At 36.6% G+C, this 19,633-nt stretch overlaps 4 protein-coding genes across 4 annotated transcripts; 3 read left to right on the top strand and 1 right to left on the bottom strand.

Annotated features, from left to right (window-relative positions):
- The first annotated feature begins 1,117 nt into the window (after window positions 1-1,117).
- On the top strand, window positions 1,118-3,614 carry LOC147287445 (protein IQ-DOMAIN 8-like). The gene is made up of 5 exons (XM_086240913.1): window positions 1,118-1,183; window positions 1,295-1,549; window positions 2,398-2,610; window positions 2,746-2,859; window positions 2,961-3,614. The coding sequence occupies exons 1-5, from the start codon at window positions 1,118-1,120 to the stop codon at window positions 3,612-3,614; spliced, it is 1,302 nt and encodes a 433-aa protein (XP_086097039.1).
- A 6,223-nt stretch (window positions 3,615-9,837) lies between these two features.
- MYB26 (myb domain protein 26) lies at window positions 9,838-11,317 on the top strand. Its single transcript, XM_086240427.1, has 3 exons — window positions 9,838-9,970; window positions 10,221-10,350; window positions 10,438-11,317. The coding sequence occupies exons 1-3, from the start codon at window positions 9,838-9,840 to the stop codon at window positions 11,315-11,317; spliced, it is 1,143 nt and encodes a 380-aa protein (XP_086096553.1).
- Window positions 11,318-12,143: 826 nt separating this feature from the next.
- Window positions 12,144-15,225, bottom strand: LOC147287443 (Ribosomal protein L34). The gene is made up of 3 exons (XM_086241588.1): window positions 14,874-15,225; window positions 13,287-13,380; window positions 12,144-12,557 (listed from the first exon to the last, which is right to left on the bottom strand). The coding sequence occupies exons 1-3, from the start codon at window positions 15,142-15,144 to the stop codon at window positions 12,485-12,487; spliced, it is 438 nt and encodes a 145-aa protein (XP_086097714.1). The 5' UTR covers window positions 15,145-15,225; the 3' UTR covers window positions 12,144-12,484.
- A 2,024-nt stretch (window positions 15,226-17,249) lies between these two features.
- LOC147287442 (putative F-box protein At1g32420) lies at window positions 17,250-18,543 on the top strand. The gene is made up of 2 exons (XM_086240912.1): window positions 17,250-17,275; window positions 17,406-18,543. Exons 1-2 carry the CDS (start codon window positions 17,250-17,252, stop codon window positions 18,541-18,543), a joined length of 1,164 nt encoding a protein of 387 aa, XP_086097038.1.
- The last annotated feature ends 1,090 nt before the right edge of the window (window positions 18,544-19,633 follow it).

Genomic DNA, 19,633 nt, shown 5'->3' with positions numbered 1-19,633 from the left:
TGAATGTGTCCAATCTCTCTCTCTCTCTCTCGCTCTCTCTCCTCTCTTCCCTCTTTTCTTAGAGTTTTTTTTTTTGGCCAGCCTCTTTTCTTAGAGTTTGACCATTCTTCAAGACCAAAATATTGCACACATATACCAAGTTTATCAACTATGAACATCCCCACTTGGAAAATTTTAGACTAATTTTTCCAACCGTTGACCCTAGAAACCAATATTTTTTTTTTTTATCACACCCTAAAAACCAATTTTGATAATCTTGAAATGATAATTCTATAACACTTACCGGCTAGTAATGTAATTATGAATTTATCATGTTTTAAACCATCAAATTTTCATCCCACTATTAATAGTGTAAAGGTTTAGAAAATTTACGTAAATGACACATTTTTTATTAACCGTTAGAACTTTTAAGTATTTAAGCATTCTGCCCTATTAAGTATTTGTTCAAAATTAATTGTGTCAAACATCCCCAACTCAAGTACATCAAAATACACTATTTCTTAAATGGGTCATGCTCATGGAAGATCATCTCCATCAATGTAACATGCTTTCTATAATTGGTCAAGCAAACACCACCTAAGGTGATTCTAAAAGGGCTCCAAAAATGAGGCCCAAGGCCCACTTCTGATTCTTCTGAACAACATGGTTATTAGGCTTGCCACTAAATTCTTAAACTGGGCCCATATCAGAAGTGCCGTACGTGTAACTTGTTACTGGGCCCCCACCTTGTCGCCAAGAGGGATTGGATGTTTTGGACGGACGTCGTCGTTTCAAGGAAGGAGCGGCGGTTAAAAACTTAAAAATGTCCATTGCAATTTGTATCCGTTACATTCTTTAATTGACTTTTTCTTTCGAATTTCGAAATTCAAAATTACTAATAAAACCTTGCCACTCTTAATTAATATTATTTTGAAAGCCCCTTAATTAATAAATTCTAAACCCAATCCCAAAAAAACCCAGACTGACACTCTCTGCTTGCTCAGTTTCTATTTCTGGTTTCGAAAAACACTACACTCTCTGCAAACACTGAAAACAAGCATTACCAAAGCATTTTCCACAACACAGAGAGAGAGAGCCATTGAAGCTTGATTCAGTTTCATAGTTTTGTTTTGCTCCAATGGGTACTCCAGGAAAATGGTTGAAGTCGCTTGTTAATCTCAAAAAGCCCACCACAAGTGACCACGTAAGCAACCCAAAACATTCCTCGACCTCTGTTTTTTTGTTTTCCTTTTTTGCTCTGTTTCCTCTGTTTTACTCTGTTTTTCTCTGTTTTTGTTGTTTTGGGTTCTTTTAGGAGAAGCTGGGGGACAAGGGCAAGAAGAAGTGGAAGCTGTGGAGAAGTTCATCAGAAGGGTTTGGATCTTCATCCAAAGGTGGCATGAAGAGCGGCCAAGTGGCCGCTTCGGAGCCCTCGGATTCTTCGTTTGCGGTTGATCATGCATTGGCTGCTGCCATGGCCACTCTGGTCCGAGCTCAACCTAAAGATTTCAAGGCTATCAAGCAAGAGTGGGCAGCTATTCGGATACAAACAGTGTTTCGGGGATTTTTGGTAACTTGTTCTCTCTCCTTTTTCTATTTCCATTACTATGTATTTAGCTCATATACAAGCTTACTGAATTTAGCTATATGTTGTATACAGAATTCAGTTCATAAGGTCAGAAACCTCATAATCTTTGCACTAGCTTTATGTCCTCTGTTGCTTACTTTATAAATAGATTAAACTCTGAGTGCCAAATACATTTTTTTGATAGTTGGTATCAAAGAAAACCCAAGCAAATTTATTGGGTTTTTGTGGAATCAAATTTAGGTCTTGGATGAGCAGAAATAAGGGTTTGGACACCGTCTAACTTTGATATATTATATATAGCTTCATCTCTATTTCCTCCGGAAAAGTTTTAGCTGTAGATTGCAGATTTAAGTCTTTTTTATTTTTGTCTTCTTTCAAATTTTCTAGTGAATATGTGTACTAATTGTAGGTCCTTGTGTGGTTGATTTGAGCCGGTCCAGTCTCAAAAGAAATCGAAATCTTTTTAAGTGTGAGAGGTGGTTGAGAAGTAAATAATGAATGTCATATTTTCAATTGAGCTGCTTGAACGGATCATATTCAAAGCTAGAATTACTTGGAGGTTAAGACGATTATGGGTTTGATAGGTTGAGTCATAGCTTCAGAGTGAAACATTATTTGGTTCCCAAGAAAAGCAAAGAAAAAAAATATTTTTAAGAAGCTGGTTTTTGATCATCCATCCAATGAATGAGACAACATGAACTTTGAGTTTGAGGTATTCTTTTCAATAAAGCATGTAGCAGGATGTCCATTTTTGTTGCATATCGGCAAATGTTTAATGTTCTCTTATTCCTTTCATTTGCATTTGATAATGGTTAATGTGATAACTGCAGGCAAGGCAGGCATTGAGGGCCTTGAAAGCAGTGGTGAGGCTTCAAGCTATATTTCGTGGTCGGCAGGTTAGGAAGCAAGCCGAAGTTACATTGAGGTGCATGCAGGCACTTGTTCGAGTTCAGGCTCGAGTACGAGCTAAGTGTGTGAGGGAGTCTCCAGACGAGCAAGCTTTGGATGAACATCACCAAGCTGATCCCATTAAGCAGGCTGAGGTATATGTATCAAAATTTTCTTGCATTCTACATGGTGATGATGTTATACATATTATCTTGACAATAATAGTAGTAACTTCTTATGAGGTTGAGATTAACTCTATATTCAATATTGCATTTACAACAATTTTTCAGCAAGGATGGTGTGATAGTCCTGGAACGGTGAGTGAAGTTAGATCAAAGCTACAAATGAGGCAAAGAGGAAACATAAAGAGGGAGAGAGCAATTGCATACTCCCTCTCTCAACAGGTAATGCAATTTCTTTCTTTCTTTTCGGTAAGAGAGTTAACTGAAAAACATGGCTTAGTTGAATAGAGTTTTGAGTATGCATGATTATGTTGCTTTTTCAGAGACCAAGATCAACTGCCAGTCCATATAGAAGGACAAACAAGACAGCAAAGGATGTTAGGCATGATAACGATTCGGGATGGAACTGGTTAGAAGGATGGATGGCAGCGAAGCCATGGGAAAACAGGCTGATGGTCATGGAAGAGATTCAAAGTGTGCCATCAGAAATGACTCCTTACTCCAGGAAGAGTGGAGATGACAGTGTTGGCTTTTATCCATATTCTTCAGAACAGAACTCAGTGAAAGTAAGAAGGAACAATGTCACAACCAGGATCTCTGCTAGACCTCCTCACACAGTTAGTCAAATAACTCGCTCGTCTTCTGCCCCAAGTTCTGATTTTCTACATGATGAGAGCTCAGCATCGACTTCTTGTACTTCTGCTTCTCCAACTCTTGTGTTTGGCAACACTCCCAAGGTGGAAAGTGTAGAGGAAACTAATATATGGAGACCCAGTTACTTGAACCTCACAGAATCAATTAAGGCCAAGCAGAAAACTTCCAATTGTTTGAATATGTATCAGTTTCATAACAAGTCAATGGCATTTTCTAATGGGGATACAAAAAGCAGTGGCAGTTTTGATCTTTCAGGTAATTTGTGCAAGGATCTATACCCTCCAACATCATTGGGCAGAGTCGAACGAGTAAGGTATCGATGACAGTAAGGGCTACTAATTAAGAATTGCCTTCATATATCATCCTTCATATATCATCAGGCAAATCTTGTGTATTTTTTCCGTTATTTCAACAGCTTGTTGTCTACGATTTCGACCTTCAAATTACACTGAGTTTGCATCAAAGGATTACTGATAGAGAACTAAAACAAGTTTCAGGAGAATTAATTGTTTGTGATTATATTGTCAATAAGTACAGATTTTTGGAGAGAGTGAACAAAGAATTCAAAAACTGTAGGCAACTCCATGCCTGAGTTGGGTGTGCCCTATGATTGAATAGTGTTTTCAAGCATCTAAGACTTGTCAAGACTTCAAGACTTAGTATATTTATTGTTGGTAATCTTGTATTTTAAGGTAATGTGTGATTGTTTTCTGAAGTCTGTGAGTGTGCATACTCATGATGCATGAAGTACTGAGATGAAAATTAAACTAATTTGAAGAATGTTCTTTAATTTGCACATATCAAGAGTGTTTAATTTATTTATTTTCCAGGATCTTTTTGTGGTAAGAGTATGTACAACGATTTGTTCAGCTCTAGATCAATTGTTTGTGGTCTGAAATGGCTCAAATTGATTGTCACAAGTATTTTGGCATGCCACATTTACAAGATGTAGAATGATTGAGTTGTTATATAAAGATCCCTTGGGCACTTCTACTTTTTCATACCATATATGAGCAATGAAACCAAATGGGAGCCCTTGTATTTCTATGTGCAATTTTAATGAGTCCTGGTTGGCATGTGTACAGTTTAAGAGAAAAATTTAAGATGCTTGGCAAGGACTCCTGGTGCTTACTGTAGCCTTAGTACCCCACACGCAAAAGACAAATACTGTACATACAAGGATGTTAATTTCACTGTTTTGTAAATCCCATCAGGATCTTTTATATTGGGGTTTTACTTTTTCAGTTTTCTTTTCTTTTCTCTGTTTTTCTCTAAAAAGACCCTACTTGGCTCTTTAAAGCTCAACCTTTTATAATTGCAGGGATGATTCCTTTTCAATCATGTTTGGAAAAGAATTAAGCTTTACATGAAATTAACTTGTTAACTCCACTTGGGAACATGAACAATTATGTAGATGTGGGTATCGCCATTAAGACAAAAAAGAAAAGGAAGGCATCCCCATTATCAGTAATTAATGCTAAGCATACATGATTAAACCATATATATTCCCTTCACACAAGTATAAAATATGGTCCCACCATTCGCAAATAGCTAGCTAGCCAGCTGCTTAAAGAGTAATGATACATGAACCACATTATTGTACCACATTGTTTATCAGGTCATTGATAAATGTGAGATTCAAACAATCAATAAATCCCAAAAACTTAAAATGTTAGGAAATAAATCAACAATGTATATCAAATTAACACCATGTCTTACATGCAACTCTATCATGCACGTGGAGAGACATATGCATACAGATGCAGATAGTATTGGTTCACCCAACAAGAAATAAGTTGGGGATCATGATTGTTGGTTTCAAACCCAGGACTTTTTAGAACCAAAACTTTGATGCCATGTCAGATAACTACTCGACTTCAAATGTTTAAGCTATTAGAGAATGAGTCAATAATGTATATCAAACTAACAAAACTCACTTATATAGGTGAGTCTCACTTTTATTAGTGATGGGGTACACAACGTGGTCCATGTAGCATTACTGATTGCCTGAAGTATTGTGAGCACATGATCATCCCATCTTCAAGAAATGAAAAGCAGAGAGGAGAGCTAGATGTAAAAACAACAGTGACATGAACACATAGCGGTTTCAAATTTCAAATAGACCAAACAGTGATGAAATGGTTCAAGGGTCAACTTCAGAAGTTTTAGACAGTATCTCCAGTCCGTTAGAGTTTGACTTCTCTCTGGTGCATGGCCTACACATTGCTGAAGATGGTGCAGAGTGATGGGTCCACGAGCTGCTCACGTGGGGGGGCATGCGCTAACAAAGGCAAGAAATCAGGATGCCACCAAAAGCTAGGAAATTTGTTGATGTCATTCGATGGGATTCTCTCTCAGAGTGAATTGGAAAGATAAAAGGGATGGCAAGCTTTCTTCAATTGTGAGTAAATACGTAAACTTTCTTTCATGGGGGGGTTGCCATGAAGAGAAGCAATGCAATGCAGTGTGGGGGCTTATGATATAACATCTCTGTTTTCTTGCATACCCTTTAATTCATTTCTTGTGTGTCATATTCTCTGTGGGGTCTATATTTGTGGTTTTGTTTGTTAATGGAGTGCAGATTACTGAGATAAATATGTGTTGGATATTGCTCATTGTGATTGATTCGAGAAGAACTCAAATTTACTTTTTTTTTTGTGACAAAAATGTTTTTGTGGGTTTTGATCACCTTTTATTCCCATCAATTTGAAAGCTTTATTACTGTAATTAAAGTCAATTAATCCGAATTGATTTTGAGCATGTCTTTTGGATTAGATGCAATAATTTGTAAGCTTTTCAACTCCTTTATGTATGTCATGACGTACTCATGAGGAGTACAGCTATGTTAGATAGTATCAAGTTTTGTGTGTATGTGTGTGTTCAGCAAGCATGACTACTTTAGTTCATTGACACACACACATATTTGCAACATATTTTGGTGATACATTTGTAACATATATTGATATATATAGTTTATTAGCTTGATGATATTTTATAGGTTAAAAGTCATCTTCCCAACCCCAAATATACTGAGATCATTTAACCAATTAAAGTATTTGTGGTTGCAGATTTCATTTGAACTTCTACTTTTATGATAGTTGTTCCTTATTCTGCAGTCATATAGAACCTATGGAGTGGATCAAAAGGACAGTTGCTAGAACTTTAAAACTTAAGTATTATGTGTTTTCACCTCTATGACAAATTTGACTCCTAACTAGATTTTCTTTTTCCATCTTTTCAGGGGTTAGGTTATCCCGGCCCAAATAAAAAAACAGTAAAGAGATAAGAGAAACATGGTATATAAGGCATAATATGCTCTTAAGTCTTCATCATTACTCAATTGGTTCTGCTCTCAAGTTTTCTCTGAAATGTTATAGATCCCATGAGTGATCATTTTAAAACTGCTCTTGTTTTGTTCCTCATCTAATTTCATACAAGTAAAGCGCGCAAGAAACAATATTGGAGGGAAAAATTACAAGAACATGGAAATTGAAATTTGATTGAGTTTGTGAAACAATAATATTTGAAGTGAAAATGACCCATACCAAAATCAATATCCTGGTGATAGAGGACAAGGAATGACCTAGTCATTCTTTCATGTTCTTCATTTGATTCCCCAATAAGTAGGGAAAAAAACAAAAAACTCTTGCAGCTTGTGTCCTCTGATGGCTCAACAAATAAAGCAAAACAGTCCTGCCGCAATTAATTGTTGCATGTGCAACAATAAATCAAGAATCTTGTTTGGTCATATTTCTTCCATCACAAGCATTCCAAACTTTTGCTTTTTCTATCAGAAGCAACCAATATGACTTGGGTGCTTGGCAGCTGCTTATTTCACCACAAGAGAAAGCATTGCCTCAAGTTTATTCTATATATCTTGGAATTGCATTTTTGTGTGTGCAATGTGAGTGAAACTAAGAGAGGGGCCTAAATTTCAATAGTAACCTTCGAGGGAAAAAAAACCCCTTAGATTGTAAATTAAGACCAATAAGACATATCTCACCCAAAAAAAGACCAATGAGACATAATTTCATCTAAACGGTTTAGCACACGCAAATCCACACATTGTTGTAAGAAAGTGGAATAGACTAGATGAAAATTTAGCACGTGTTTTGTTTTAATTTCCATAGTAATTTATCTTACACACTTGAAGTTTAGGACATGTGGGATTCTTGACTCTTTTTTTATAATTAAAACAAAAAAAAAAAACAAAATTTGAACCATAAATGTGTCTCACTAATGGGATCTGTATTAATAATAGCCATCGAAAGTAGTCCAAATGATTTGGATTAGACTTGTCTAATTTCATGAATTTGCCAGCTCAAATCAGCAAGCAAAGTACTTTAAACATTGTTTTTTTTATATAGAATTAATATATTCCTCATCGAGAGAATCCATCAAAAGAATCCATCAAAACAAAAAGAAAGTTATGCCGGCCACTATTATATTATCAACAACGAATCCTTAAACAGAATGTAAAAGCCTACTTTTTACCAATTGCATGCTTTTCATCAGTTTTAAAACAAAATGGAGCCCCAAATTCACACAAACCAGATTCTTCACTTCTTTCATTGAGTTGCGCGCTTTGTCTATTTCGTGTTCCTGAAAGATAATTATAAACTTATAATATTGATCCTAATAGTTGTTAGCTATATATGATATAATTGTCATTACTAGTTTAAATTAAATTAACACAACTTATATAAACAGTGACAATCTAAATAGATCGAGTATCCATATCAATTCTAAGAATGTGCATACCAGCCAAATATGAGAAAAAAATCTCATACTTGTTCCGGCAAAACAAACACTAAATAGATCTCCTAACCTTGATTAGTTAGGCCTTCAAGTATATCGATTATATGGGACTGGCTCCAATCGAGCATATTGGTATATTGTATACAATTTCATCACATATATTGATATATTATAAACAATCCTTAATGGTATTTACTTAAACAAAAATATATTTGATCCAACGTTTGTGAGTATGGATATCAAACAAGTTAATTTCCAATAACTAATTAAAATTCAAACAAGTTCAAGTAGCTAGAGTGATCTAGCAGTAGTCACGTATATATATAGTTTCATCAAGTTAATTAATATATTAATAACGGATTTTTTACAATGTGATTCAGAGTGTTTAAACTTGTAATTAATTACATATTAAAATGCATGATCATCTACATCACTGCGTGCACTCTATAATTAATGGGTTAAAGGGGGGCAAAAGCATATTGAAAGGCATACAAATAGTAAAAGTATAAGACTGCTCATCATCAGCTTTAGTTAAATATTTTATGACCATATAAACTAAGAATTTTATTTAAAGGAAGACAAAGAACACATTCATACGAGAAATTTCTATATGCATATATCCCATATATATGTACTATGAATGTGTGGTTTCAGCACAGATTTATTAGGTAAGGTTCCCCAAGATAAGAACACAACTTTCACAGCAAACCACTAGCTCAGCATCCTTGTAATTAAGTGAAAATAAACTGCTATTAATTTGTTCAAGTTTTAAGAAAAAATCACTACTTATTTCCATAAAGAGTCAAGCATTTGTTCTAAAATAAGAGTTTAGATATTATCACAAAATTTGCTGTAACTTATATTAAATATCTTATACCCTAAACTCTATATCTTAAATGAAGATACAACCGATGTCTCATATATACCTTTGCCAGCATCATGTATATATTGAGCATGGTTGAACCCAAGTCAATTCCCATGACTGTCGAGTACTATGCATGAAGCTTTCGAGAGTTCGCATATGTCCCACGTATTGTGCATGCGGTGCTGCCATATCCAATATACCTTATAGCCCGTCCACCCGTATGCAGCGCAGTACAAGCACTCTCGCTCGCTCGCTTGTTCTGTCCGTGGGCCCCCTATATACAATTAATATACAACATTCCAAACTTATGAACCATGCCTGCTGGCTGCTGCATGCTAATTGGACACATTTTCATTCAACTGTTTAGAGTTGATTTTCTATGGGTAGATAGATAAGTGGAGAGTGGGACCTGACAATACACATCCGGGACCCACCAGCCTGCATGTGAGACACGTGGACATGCCGGCCAATTAATCTCTGAGTGAGCAAAGGGGGGATGGATCCATTATAAGCCATAAAAGGCTTACAGAAGGGTGGTGCAGGCAGGTCTTAACCCTTTGCCACAAACCCTAACCGGGCCACCATATATATTAGAGTACAGCTCCCGGCATTAAATTCACCACCTCATTGTACTTACACTTACATGTCATGCATCCATTTTCTCTGTCACAACAAGTCACACTAGTAGTACTCTTCTCACTAGCTGCTTCTTTTTGTAATTAAGTCTGTCGATCTAATTCATCCCTTGCTTAGAGCTAGAGCTGCTAGCTAGCTAAAGATAAAAGAGTCTCAGTTCCTTTCTCTATTGCTCTCTAGCTATAGCTTTTTCCTTCGTTCTTTTGTCATTTTAAATAATATATATATACCCAATACTGATCTTCTTCTGCCATTGGCTGCAATACTGCTTTGAGAGAGAGAGAGAGATGGGACACCACTCTTGCTGCAACAAACAGAAGGTGAAGAGGGGGCTATGGTCCCCAGAAGAAGATGAAAAACTCATCAACTACATTACAACTTATGGCCATGGCTGCTGGAGCTCGGTTCCTAAACTTGCAGGTCATCTCTCTCTCTCTCTCTCTCTCACTTTCCTCCCAATACACAAACACATGCAGAGTCTTGCATCTTTATTGATTCTTTAACATGTTAATCTATACAAGTCTTGGCTTGAGTGGGATTTTTGCTGCTATTTAATTAACCCATTATTATAATTTTTCTTTTGTTTTTGGCCTGAACCCATTATAATTTGTTTCCTAAATTTTCTTATTTCTCACTTAATTTTGGGGTTTGGTTTAATTTCATGAGACAGGCCTACAGAGATGTGGAAAGAGCTGCAGATTGAGATGGATAAATTACCTCAGACCTGACTTGAAACGTGGGAGCTTCTCTCCCCAAGAAGCTGCAGTCATCATTGAACTCCATAGCATTCTAGGCAACAGGTACGTATATTATAATAACTTAAATTTTGTATATTAATCATCATCATCAGCTTCATTATTTATGAAATTCATGCAATTACTAAGCAGATGGGCTCAAATAGCCAAGCACCTACCAGGAAGAACAGATAATGAAGTGAAGAACTTTTGGAACTCGAGCATAAAGAAGAAGCTCATACCCCATGAAGTCCTTCCTGCTATGGCCTCTTTTTCTAACATTCACAACCATAGTGGTACTTCTGAGGAAGGTTTCTTCACTCTCACTACAAACCCTAATTTGGGTCCTCACCAACAACAGCAGCTTTACCTTCCCATTCCAACACCAATGCCACCAAGTTTTTATCATGGTCATCATGATATCATCAATAATCTCAAGTTAGACCAAACCAATTATAGTTCCAGTTTCTTTCATTTTCCGCCTCCCATTCAATTACCATCAAATTCAACCTCATTTGACTCCTCATCAATATGGTCTTTGGGATATCAACCCCATCATCATTTGGATCCCAATTATCAAGTACAAGATCATCAAACTTTTATCAGCAATAATATTGATCAAGCAGCTCCACATTATGACATTGGTAACGAAGCACTCATGGTTCCAATTAGTATACCATCTTATGATGATCATGACAATAATCCATCAATTGTACCCACAATGCCTAAATTCTGTGAGATTATTGATGCTAATGTTTGTAGATCAATGCCATTATATCCATCTGATCCATCTCAAGAACTTGACTCAACTGCACTTGCCAAATTATCATGTGCCACTAGTACTCTTCCATCTGCTCATGGACTGTCTTATCCAAACGATCTGCAATTTCCATCCAATCAATTGGAGTTCATCGATGCCATGATCATGTCATCATTGCCGTCATCTTCATCATCCTCTTCCCCATTGTCGGCATCTTCATCCTTGTCGCCATTATCAAGCAGCCAATTCATCGCAAACCCTAATGTTCATTAAAGCTTGGGAAGCCTAGCTAGACATGGTACTAATTAATTTGAAATTAATTATTTAGGTATTTTGTATGGTTGAATATTCATAAATGAATAAACAATGCATATATTTATTTCTTGAAATTTGCATAAGGTAATGGTATTCCCATAACTAGAAAACCTAAGTGTTGCTAGTTCAGGCTCCTTAAGGAGTAATGCCTGGTGAGGCTCCATAAATATGTATACCTTCTTTCACATGTTGGTCACTTTTATTATGTAGTTTTATATGGGACATTAATCCCCATCAAAATATTCTCTATTTATATATCAATCATACTGTACTCTAGCACCTGGTTCATTATTATTTTCCTAGTGAGGATCTCTCTCTCTCTCTCTCTCTCTCTCTCTCTCTCTCTCTCTCTCTCTCTCTCTCTCTCTCTCTTCACCATTTATGAGAGCATCAAATAAAGACAAATCCTACGCAGCAGCCTAGCTAGCTAGAAGTCAACAAAAGAAATTTTAGGCCAAAAATATTTCAAACATGAATTCTCTACTTCACTTGTCATGGCACTGCTAGTTGGATGAAAGCTAGTTGAACTTGAATAGTATGTAATTACAATATTATTCTTTTAACTTTTAAGTTAATTATTACAATTAAAGTAATAAGAGTACACTTGGGATTTTACATGTCATGGTTGACAAAATTGGTTCTCTCAGTACAATAATATAGATTAACATTAAGTTCAAACCACAAGTAATTTAGAGTGTTATTAATGAGACAGGCTCTGGACGTAAAACTTAGCAAGTTCACAGGGCCCTTAGATAAACTCTTGGGGCTGAGTGAGTCTTAAATGTGTCAAAGGAGTTGCATGGAAATATTTGAACGTACAATAAGCACGGCTATGTGAATCTAATGCGGTAACCGTGTTTGGTTTAATCTCGCAAATATGATGAAATTCTGAGGCAAGAAGCAAATTTATGACAAGCATCAACGCATGGAACATAAATTAGTAGTTGACGCTTGAACGTTGCAGAAGAAAATGTCATCAAACCAATTCTGTTTCAAGTTTGAAGCCTGAGTGCAACAAGGCCAAGCAACTACGAAAAAACAAAGATTACCATGATCCAAGGGAAGCTTCTAAACTAGATTTCACTCAATTTTTAATCAATCAAGACTAGGCTAGAGAAAGAGACGCTAAGCTGTAATTCTTGATCGACCCTTTGCTACTCTTCTGGCAATTACTCTGCGTCCGCCCTTGGTTGCCTTGCTGTTCATGTGATAAATATGTTAGTCATTCATGTAAAAGAAATCTACAGATCACTAGTTGATCTTTCTTGGTCTAGTTAAAGCTTGATTAAGAGAAGAGAAATTGTGCCAAAGAATAAAAGCGTGTCACACCCACAAAAAAAGGGACCATTGAAACAAAAACTGAAGTAAAATAAAGATAAGATTACAAAAGTTGGACATTCTAATTTTTTTGATGAGACAAAATTAAGCATTCTAATAAGCTCATCTGACAGTAAAACTGGCATTATATTTTGAAAAAGTATACAAGTTCAATGACTTCCCAAGTGGACTGAACAGTTATGGCCAAGGCTAATTTTAAGGATCCATTGACCAGTGAATTAAAATTGCATCTGGAAATTTGCTAAAAGCCTAAAAGTAATGTCGCCTATCACAGAAAAGAAGTCAATTAGATCAAAACATCAAACCATTGTTAGGCAAAAGGTAGCCCTTAAATTGCCTTAATCCTTCATAAACAGATAATACTAAAAATTTTGCATTATATGTATTCTCATAACTAAAACCATAACACTAATTCTAAAAGGCAGCCTAAAAACTCCAACTTACTGTATGTTAAAAGAAAGACTACTTGTTCGAAGAAACCAGAGGTTTCTCTTGTTGTGTGTGTGTGTGTGTGTGCTCGTGTGTTTTCTTTTGTCTGGTGTGTGTGTGTGTGTGTGTGTGAGAGAGAGAGAGAGAGAGAGAGAGAGACCGAGCAAAAAATCCATGGTTCCTCTTCCGCCGGATGGTACTAGGCTGGAATGTCCGCTTTGGAAATAATAGCATTGGCTCTCCTGAATCATCACCTGATGAATAAAACATATATCAGTTAAGCAGAAACCAAAAGAAAACACAAATGGTGTCACAGTCAAAATTACTTTTAATACAAGTTGACTTTTTTCCTGTTGGTATACTTGGAAGGCATTGTCTGGAGGGCTTTCTAAGAAGGCTTGGGACCTAAGAACAAAACAACACAACAAACTTGAATTGAGAAGAAGAATGAACGGGAGGCGTCGGAGGAAGGACAGACAAACTACTTACTTGTGTTTGGTTAACTACTTTATTTACTGACTTGGGGTTCTTTCTCGTAAGTGGTATACCTACACCCTGCACACACACTCACTCTATCTATAGGACAAACAGCAGAGGTTGGGCTCCCAGTCTACAATGACAACTATAATTTAACAGGGGACAAAATAAAAGAACTGCCAACTGTCCAAAGGGCAAAAAAATGAGACATGCAAGTGAGTTAAAACTTCTTAGCCTACTTATACAAATCTCTGTTCTGAAGTACACAACTTCACACAGACATGCAAGTGATCTAAAACTTCTGAACCTATTCAAGGATACTCTCTTTCCTCAAGGTTCTCCCCCCCCAAAAAAAAAACAACCATATATATATCACAAGAGAAACTTGTTTTTGTCCCACATAAGCTTAAATCTATTGATCATACAGAAACATAGCATTAAGACTATCAAAATATGAGGGCTGTTTCTGTCAATCAGTTACCCTACATGAAAATTTAAATTTTAAACTTTAGAACACAACCTAATGAATTTAAGCATCTTTGCGTCCTCTATGTCATGGTCATGATATCAATGATCTATCATAATTAGTGTGACTCATAATAGTGGAACCCCAATTTAAAGATTAGGCATGTTATGTCCTAACTTCTTATCATTTGGTCAATAAAATTAGAAAAGAAAATGGAATAGAAAATATACTTGGTTGCCCAAAAACATAAATGCCAATTACAAAACAAAATGTTTCATGTAACATACATTAAGGATTTAAGCCTCAAGAAAGCTCATGAGACTGATTGAGCTTTAGATCCCAACCCATCAAAATTATCAAATGGAAGCATCCAGGTAAGCACAATGTAGAGGCACGAGAAACTGCCAATGAGGGACATGCTTAGAAGCTAAACCTTGTTTCTATACTCATATACAACTCGGAACATATGACAAAATACTACTGGGATGCTTCATTCTGGTTGATATTGATGCTGAAAGCTGCGAACTCAATCAATCGAAATATTCATTCCTATTCAATTAAAAGATTTCTGTGTCCCGAAATTTTCTCAGCAACCAAGCAAAACCCAAATTAAAGTCATCAGTGCACTCACTAAAAGTACAAATATCTACACTGTAAATAAAGCAGTCTGCTTTGTGCAGTCCTAAAAACGCAATACTTACTACATTATCTTACCAACCAAACAAAAAACTGAGAACAATATTCAAATTTTCCGTACAATCTAAAAAGAGCATAAACCGATGAAGAGAGAGAAAGAGAGAGTACCGTCGGGTAGGAAGAAGGGGAGAGAGGGGAGGCCACAAGGGTACACGAACCCCTCAGAGGAGACCCTTTTGAGCGATTCGGCGTCGTTTTGGGGCAAACGGAGGGAGGTCTCTAAGTTGGAGAGAGATGGGAATAGCTTGGGAGTGATTTCGAGGCCATGAGATACAATCTGTTGAATCGGATTCGGATTCGGGTTCGGTTGGAGCAATGGTTTCGATAAGAACCGGTTCATTAGGGAAGCTCCGGTTCGGATTAGGGTTTTGGACGCCATTTCTTTGAAGAAGAAGATGGAGCTAATTCTGCTAAAACCTCCAGAGAGAGATCAGAGGGACGGGTGTAAAGGGGGACTTCAGAAAATGCGGACAGGACGACACTTTTTTTATTGTCGTTGGTTTTTAACATTTACAACATGAGTCCACGACGTCGTTTGCAGTTATTACTTGGCTTAGAATTTATTTGGGAGTTGGGCTGGGTTTTTTCTCCAAATTACCGAAAAAACCAATCGCATGCCGACTCCGATACTGACGGTTCGGTTGGATTTCATGAACTTTTGGCATCGATAGGATTACTGACCGATATCGGCGAACTCAGCATCGAAAATGGTCTGTGATGTCCCAGACCGTCGATATTCCGATACCGACTACAATACCGAATCTTCTTATTCTTCCTTCTTCTTCCTCCGGTGTGGCTGCTTCTTCTCTTCTTCTTTTCTTCTTCTTCTTCTTCTTTGGTTTCTGCGAGCTCAACAAAACCATCACACAGCCACCAACCCACTACCATCCCCTGCCTCTCTCTTTCTTTTTCTCCGATACCGAATGCTATCGACTAAACCTGACCGATTCTAAAGTTGTCAGAACTCGACATTTTTGGTGGCGGTGGCAGCATTGAATATGGTCATTCTAGCGTGTAGCGATTCGGAGGTCAGTATTGGTGTTTCAGTTCAGTTATCAACACCGACCCACCCTTATTTGGGAGTGCCTTTAGCAATATTAATGTGTTTTTTTAGAGTAACAACTGACAATTGACAAAACTACTGGGCTCATTTGATACTGCTTTTAGAAGGACCAAAATCACTTCTAATTGAGTAACAAGTGGTTCTTGAATTTTTATTTGTTTGAGAAGCACTTGGAATTACTTACATAGAAAGTTTGGTTTTACTCAATTAATTGTTAAAGAGAGTGTGTAACTTTAGTGATTGAGTTTATTAATCCAAAATTTAAGCCATCACTATTTCATTCATCACAAGTGTTCAAACCATGTGCTCCACCAAAGAAGCACAGTCCCATAGTAGCTTCTTATGTTTGTGGCACTTGAAAAACCATACAATGATACAAGTATGTCGAATTTTATGAGTTCTTAGCAATTACAGGCGCTAATCATACATTGACCAAAATAAAAATCACACAGGAAAAATGAAAAACAGAAGAAAGAAACAAATAAAAGAAAAGAGAAACTAAAGAAAAAGAAGCAGACTCACCTTCAACCATTGGATCTCATCCGACGGTGGGAATTAATACTGAAATCTGACGGTTTTTAAATTTTTAAATTTTTTTTTTCTTCCCTCTCTCTTCTCCCGCGTATATATAACAAACAAATAGCCTTGTTCTTCTTTCTTCCATCATTTCTCTCCCGCGTCACAATCGAGCTTCTCACTTCTAAGGTATGGTTTCTTCTCTTCTTCTTTCCTCTAGATTTAGGGTTTTATTGTATGTTTGTGAATGGGTTTTGCTTTTCACTCAGTACCTTCTCCTGTGAAACAAGAATTGTCTTCCCTCTTTCATTTGCTCCACACCAAAATGTAAACAGAATAGAGTAACTGTAGAATAGCCCTTTCTGGTTCGCTCATTTTTTGTTTCTTGATATGTTTTCTGGTTCATAGAACCAAGAATTTATACTTTTAACACGTATGACATAAACATGTGTTTTCTGGGTATTTCACTCTTTTAGTTTGTTTGCATTTCAAGATCTCTCTCTATGTGTGTGAGTGTGTGTGTCTCTCTCTCTCTCTGTATGTTTATGGAACCTGTTGATTAGAAACCTTGACACCCTTCTGTGGATTGTACCTCTTTTTCTTTATCCTTTTTTTTTTTGGATATGGAGGATTGTACCTTTTCTGAAAATGAATGATTGTTGTAAAGTTGAGGTAAACAGTCGACTCGAGAACGCCTTATGGTATCACATATATGCATGCATCAGTAGAGTTTCTAATTGGATTGTGGGAAAGGTTGCTACCTAGCTTTTAGGAATTAATTCTGTCTTTTAATGGATTCAGTCAAAATGGTTAAAAGAATTAATCCAACCAAAACTAGGGTTGAATTTTGGATTTTGCAAGGGGGTCATGGCTAAGAGTACATACTCTTCTTCTTTTCTAGAAAAATGGCTCATGTATTGGTTTTTACAATGTATGGTGAAGTTCTTGTGTGTGAAATCCAAAAAGATGGCTGCTTTCACTAAATCTTGACTCTGCTTTCACTAAAGCTTGGTTTATGATGCTTCCATTTTCCAACTTTTTTTCGTTATAATCTTTTTCAGGATGAGAAACACACACTGGAAGGGTTCCATTCACATCCCTGAAGAAATCTTGATCGACATCCTAGTAAGGCTACCCGTGAAGTCCCTAATTCGGTTTATATGTGTATGCAAACCATGGAGTGATTTGATTGGAAGCTCAAGTTTTACTCGCACACATCTTAATAGGAATGTCACAAAGCCTGCCCATGTTTTTCTAATTGCCCTTCACTACACCAGAGGTCACAACAAGCTCTGCCACTCCCTTTTCTGTAATGAAACATTTAAAGAGTGCTTGAAGATTGGACATGCCTTAGGGATCAGAAGACGTTTTGTGATATATGGTTCTACTAATGGTTTAGTTTGTCTGTCAGATCAAACAGTGCGGTTAAGGAGTCCTATATGGATATGTAACCCATCAATTAGGAAATATGTGATACTTCCAATGTCCAGCATTCCGGTCCAACGCTTTTCTTATGACAGTGTTCTTGCATTTGGGTTCCACCCACGGCTTAATGACTATAAGGTAGTAAGGATGGTGTCGTATAAGAGGAAGTATCGTTTTGATGTCGAGTTATATAGTTTGAGCACCGAATCTTGGAAGAGGATTAATGTAATTCCTCCTTTGATAAGGGGCTTGCATTGGTGTTCTGGATATGCAATTTTTAATGGAGTAGCATATTGGATTATGGTACGTATTCGCACTCTCTTGCTTGTGTCTTTTGATACCCACAGTGAGGTATTTGAAGCATTGCTGCTACCAGATACTATGGCCAGTAAGCGACATCCATCTATTCACATGTACAAGGAATCAGTTTGCTTGATTCAATGCGGTATAAGTGAGCAAGAGGAGTCCATTGAGATATGGGTTCTCCAAGAAAAGTCTTTAACAAATTTGGGCACTGTTGTTCTTCCTGGAATGAATGTTTCCCCATTGGGCTTTAGTATAAATAATGAACTCATCATAGAGTATCATGAAGAACATACTGAAGGATCTGATCTGCCTGGATCTCATTTGAGTTTATGCAATCTTGAAATCGAGGAGGCTAACAACACTGGAATCAGTTTGGCCCGAATTAGCTATTGTCGCCATTGTGACTATTATGCGGATTCTTACATTGAAAGTTTAGTTTTACTCAAGGCTGGGAAACGAACGCCATAGAATGTTTTGCATCACTGATTTTGTTAGGCTGTGTAAAGTAATTACTCTGAAAATTGACTTGTACTTGTTTTTCTAGGAGTATTATGTGTCTTTTGATACTGGCAGTGAGGAATTTGAGAGATTGCTGCTAGCAGATGCTATTGCAACAAGGGGGATCCATCTATTAACAAGTACAAGGAAACAATTTGCTTGTTGCAAAGCTATATAGGTGAGTATGAGGTGCATATTGTCATCTGGGTTCTCCAAGAAGTCTTTTTGAAAGTTGCACACTGTTGCTCTTTGTGGAATGAGTTTTACTCCATTGGACCTTAGAATGAATAATGAACTCCATTGCATCTTATGATTCTGATTCTGAAGGATCTGTTTTGAATGTTTATTTTTACAGTTTTACTCAAGGATTATAAAGGAACGATTTAAAATATGTTGTTTCATTGATTTGGTTATGCTGTGTAAAGTTAGTACTCTGGAGATGCACTTGCCCCTTGGTTTTTTTTTTTTTTTGTGAGTATTCAAGAGCAGTTGCAATAAAGAAATGTTTTAATGTCTCAGTTGATTTTATTACAAATGCATTCTAAATGGTATGTTCAATATGAGATTTCCTTTTTTATCTTTACCTGTCCTACTGTCTTTTGCAATGGAGTAGGATTTTGATAAGGGCAGTGAAGAATTTGAAGAATTTGAAGAATTGATGGTGCCAGCAGATACTAAACAAGCAATTTAAAACTCATGAAATAAAATTGTACTAACCAAGCAATTTATGAGTAAAAAATAAAAGTTATTTACACTTACACCCCTTGAGATTTATTATTTTTTCATATACACCTCTTAGGATTTCAAAAATTACACATATACCCCGCATACTAAGGAGTGGAATGACCTAATAAGATTACTCAAGGTATAAGGTTCAACCTCAATACAAATATCTTCTTTTTTGTTTATTTATTATTTTCTCTTGCAAGAGATTATATGCAACAGTTTTGAAACCGTAAGGGTGTATGGGTAATTTTTGAAACCCCAGAGGGTGTATGTGAAAAGATAATAAACTTCAAAAGGTGTAAGTGTAAATAACTCTTAAAAATAAAATCACTCA

Source organism: Dryas octopetala, chromosome 4 (assembly GCF_963921425.1).
Source record: "Dryas octopetala chromosome 4, drDryOcto1.1, whole genome shotgun sequence".
In the NCBI taxonomy this organism is placed as follows: Eukaryota; Viridiplantae; Streptophyta; class Magnoliopsida; order Rosales; family Rosaceae; genus Dryas; species Dryas octopetala.
The sequence above is the reverse complement of the archived record's forward strand: the minus strand, read 5'-3'. Positions and strand labels throughout refer to the sequence as shown.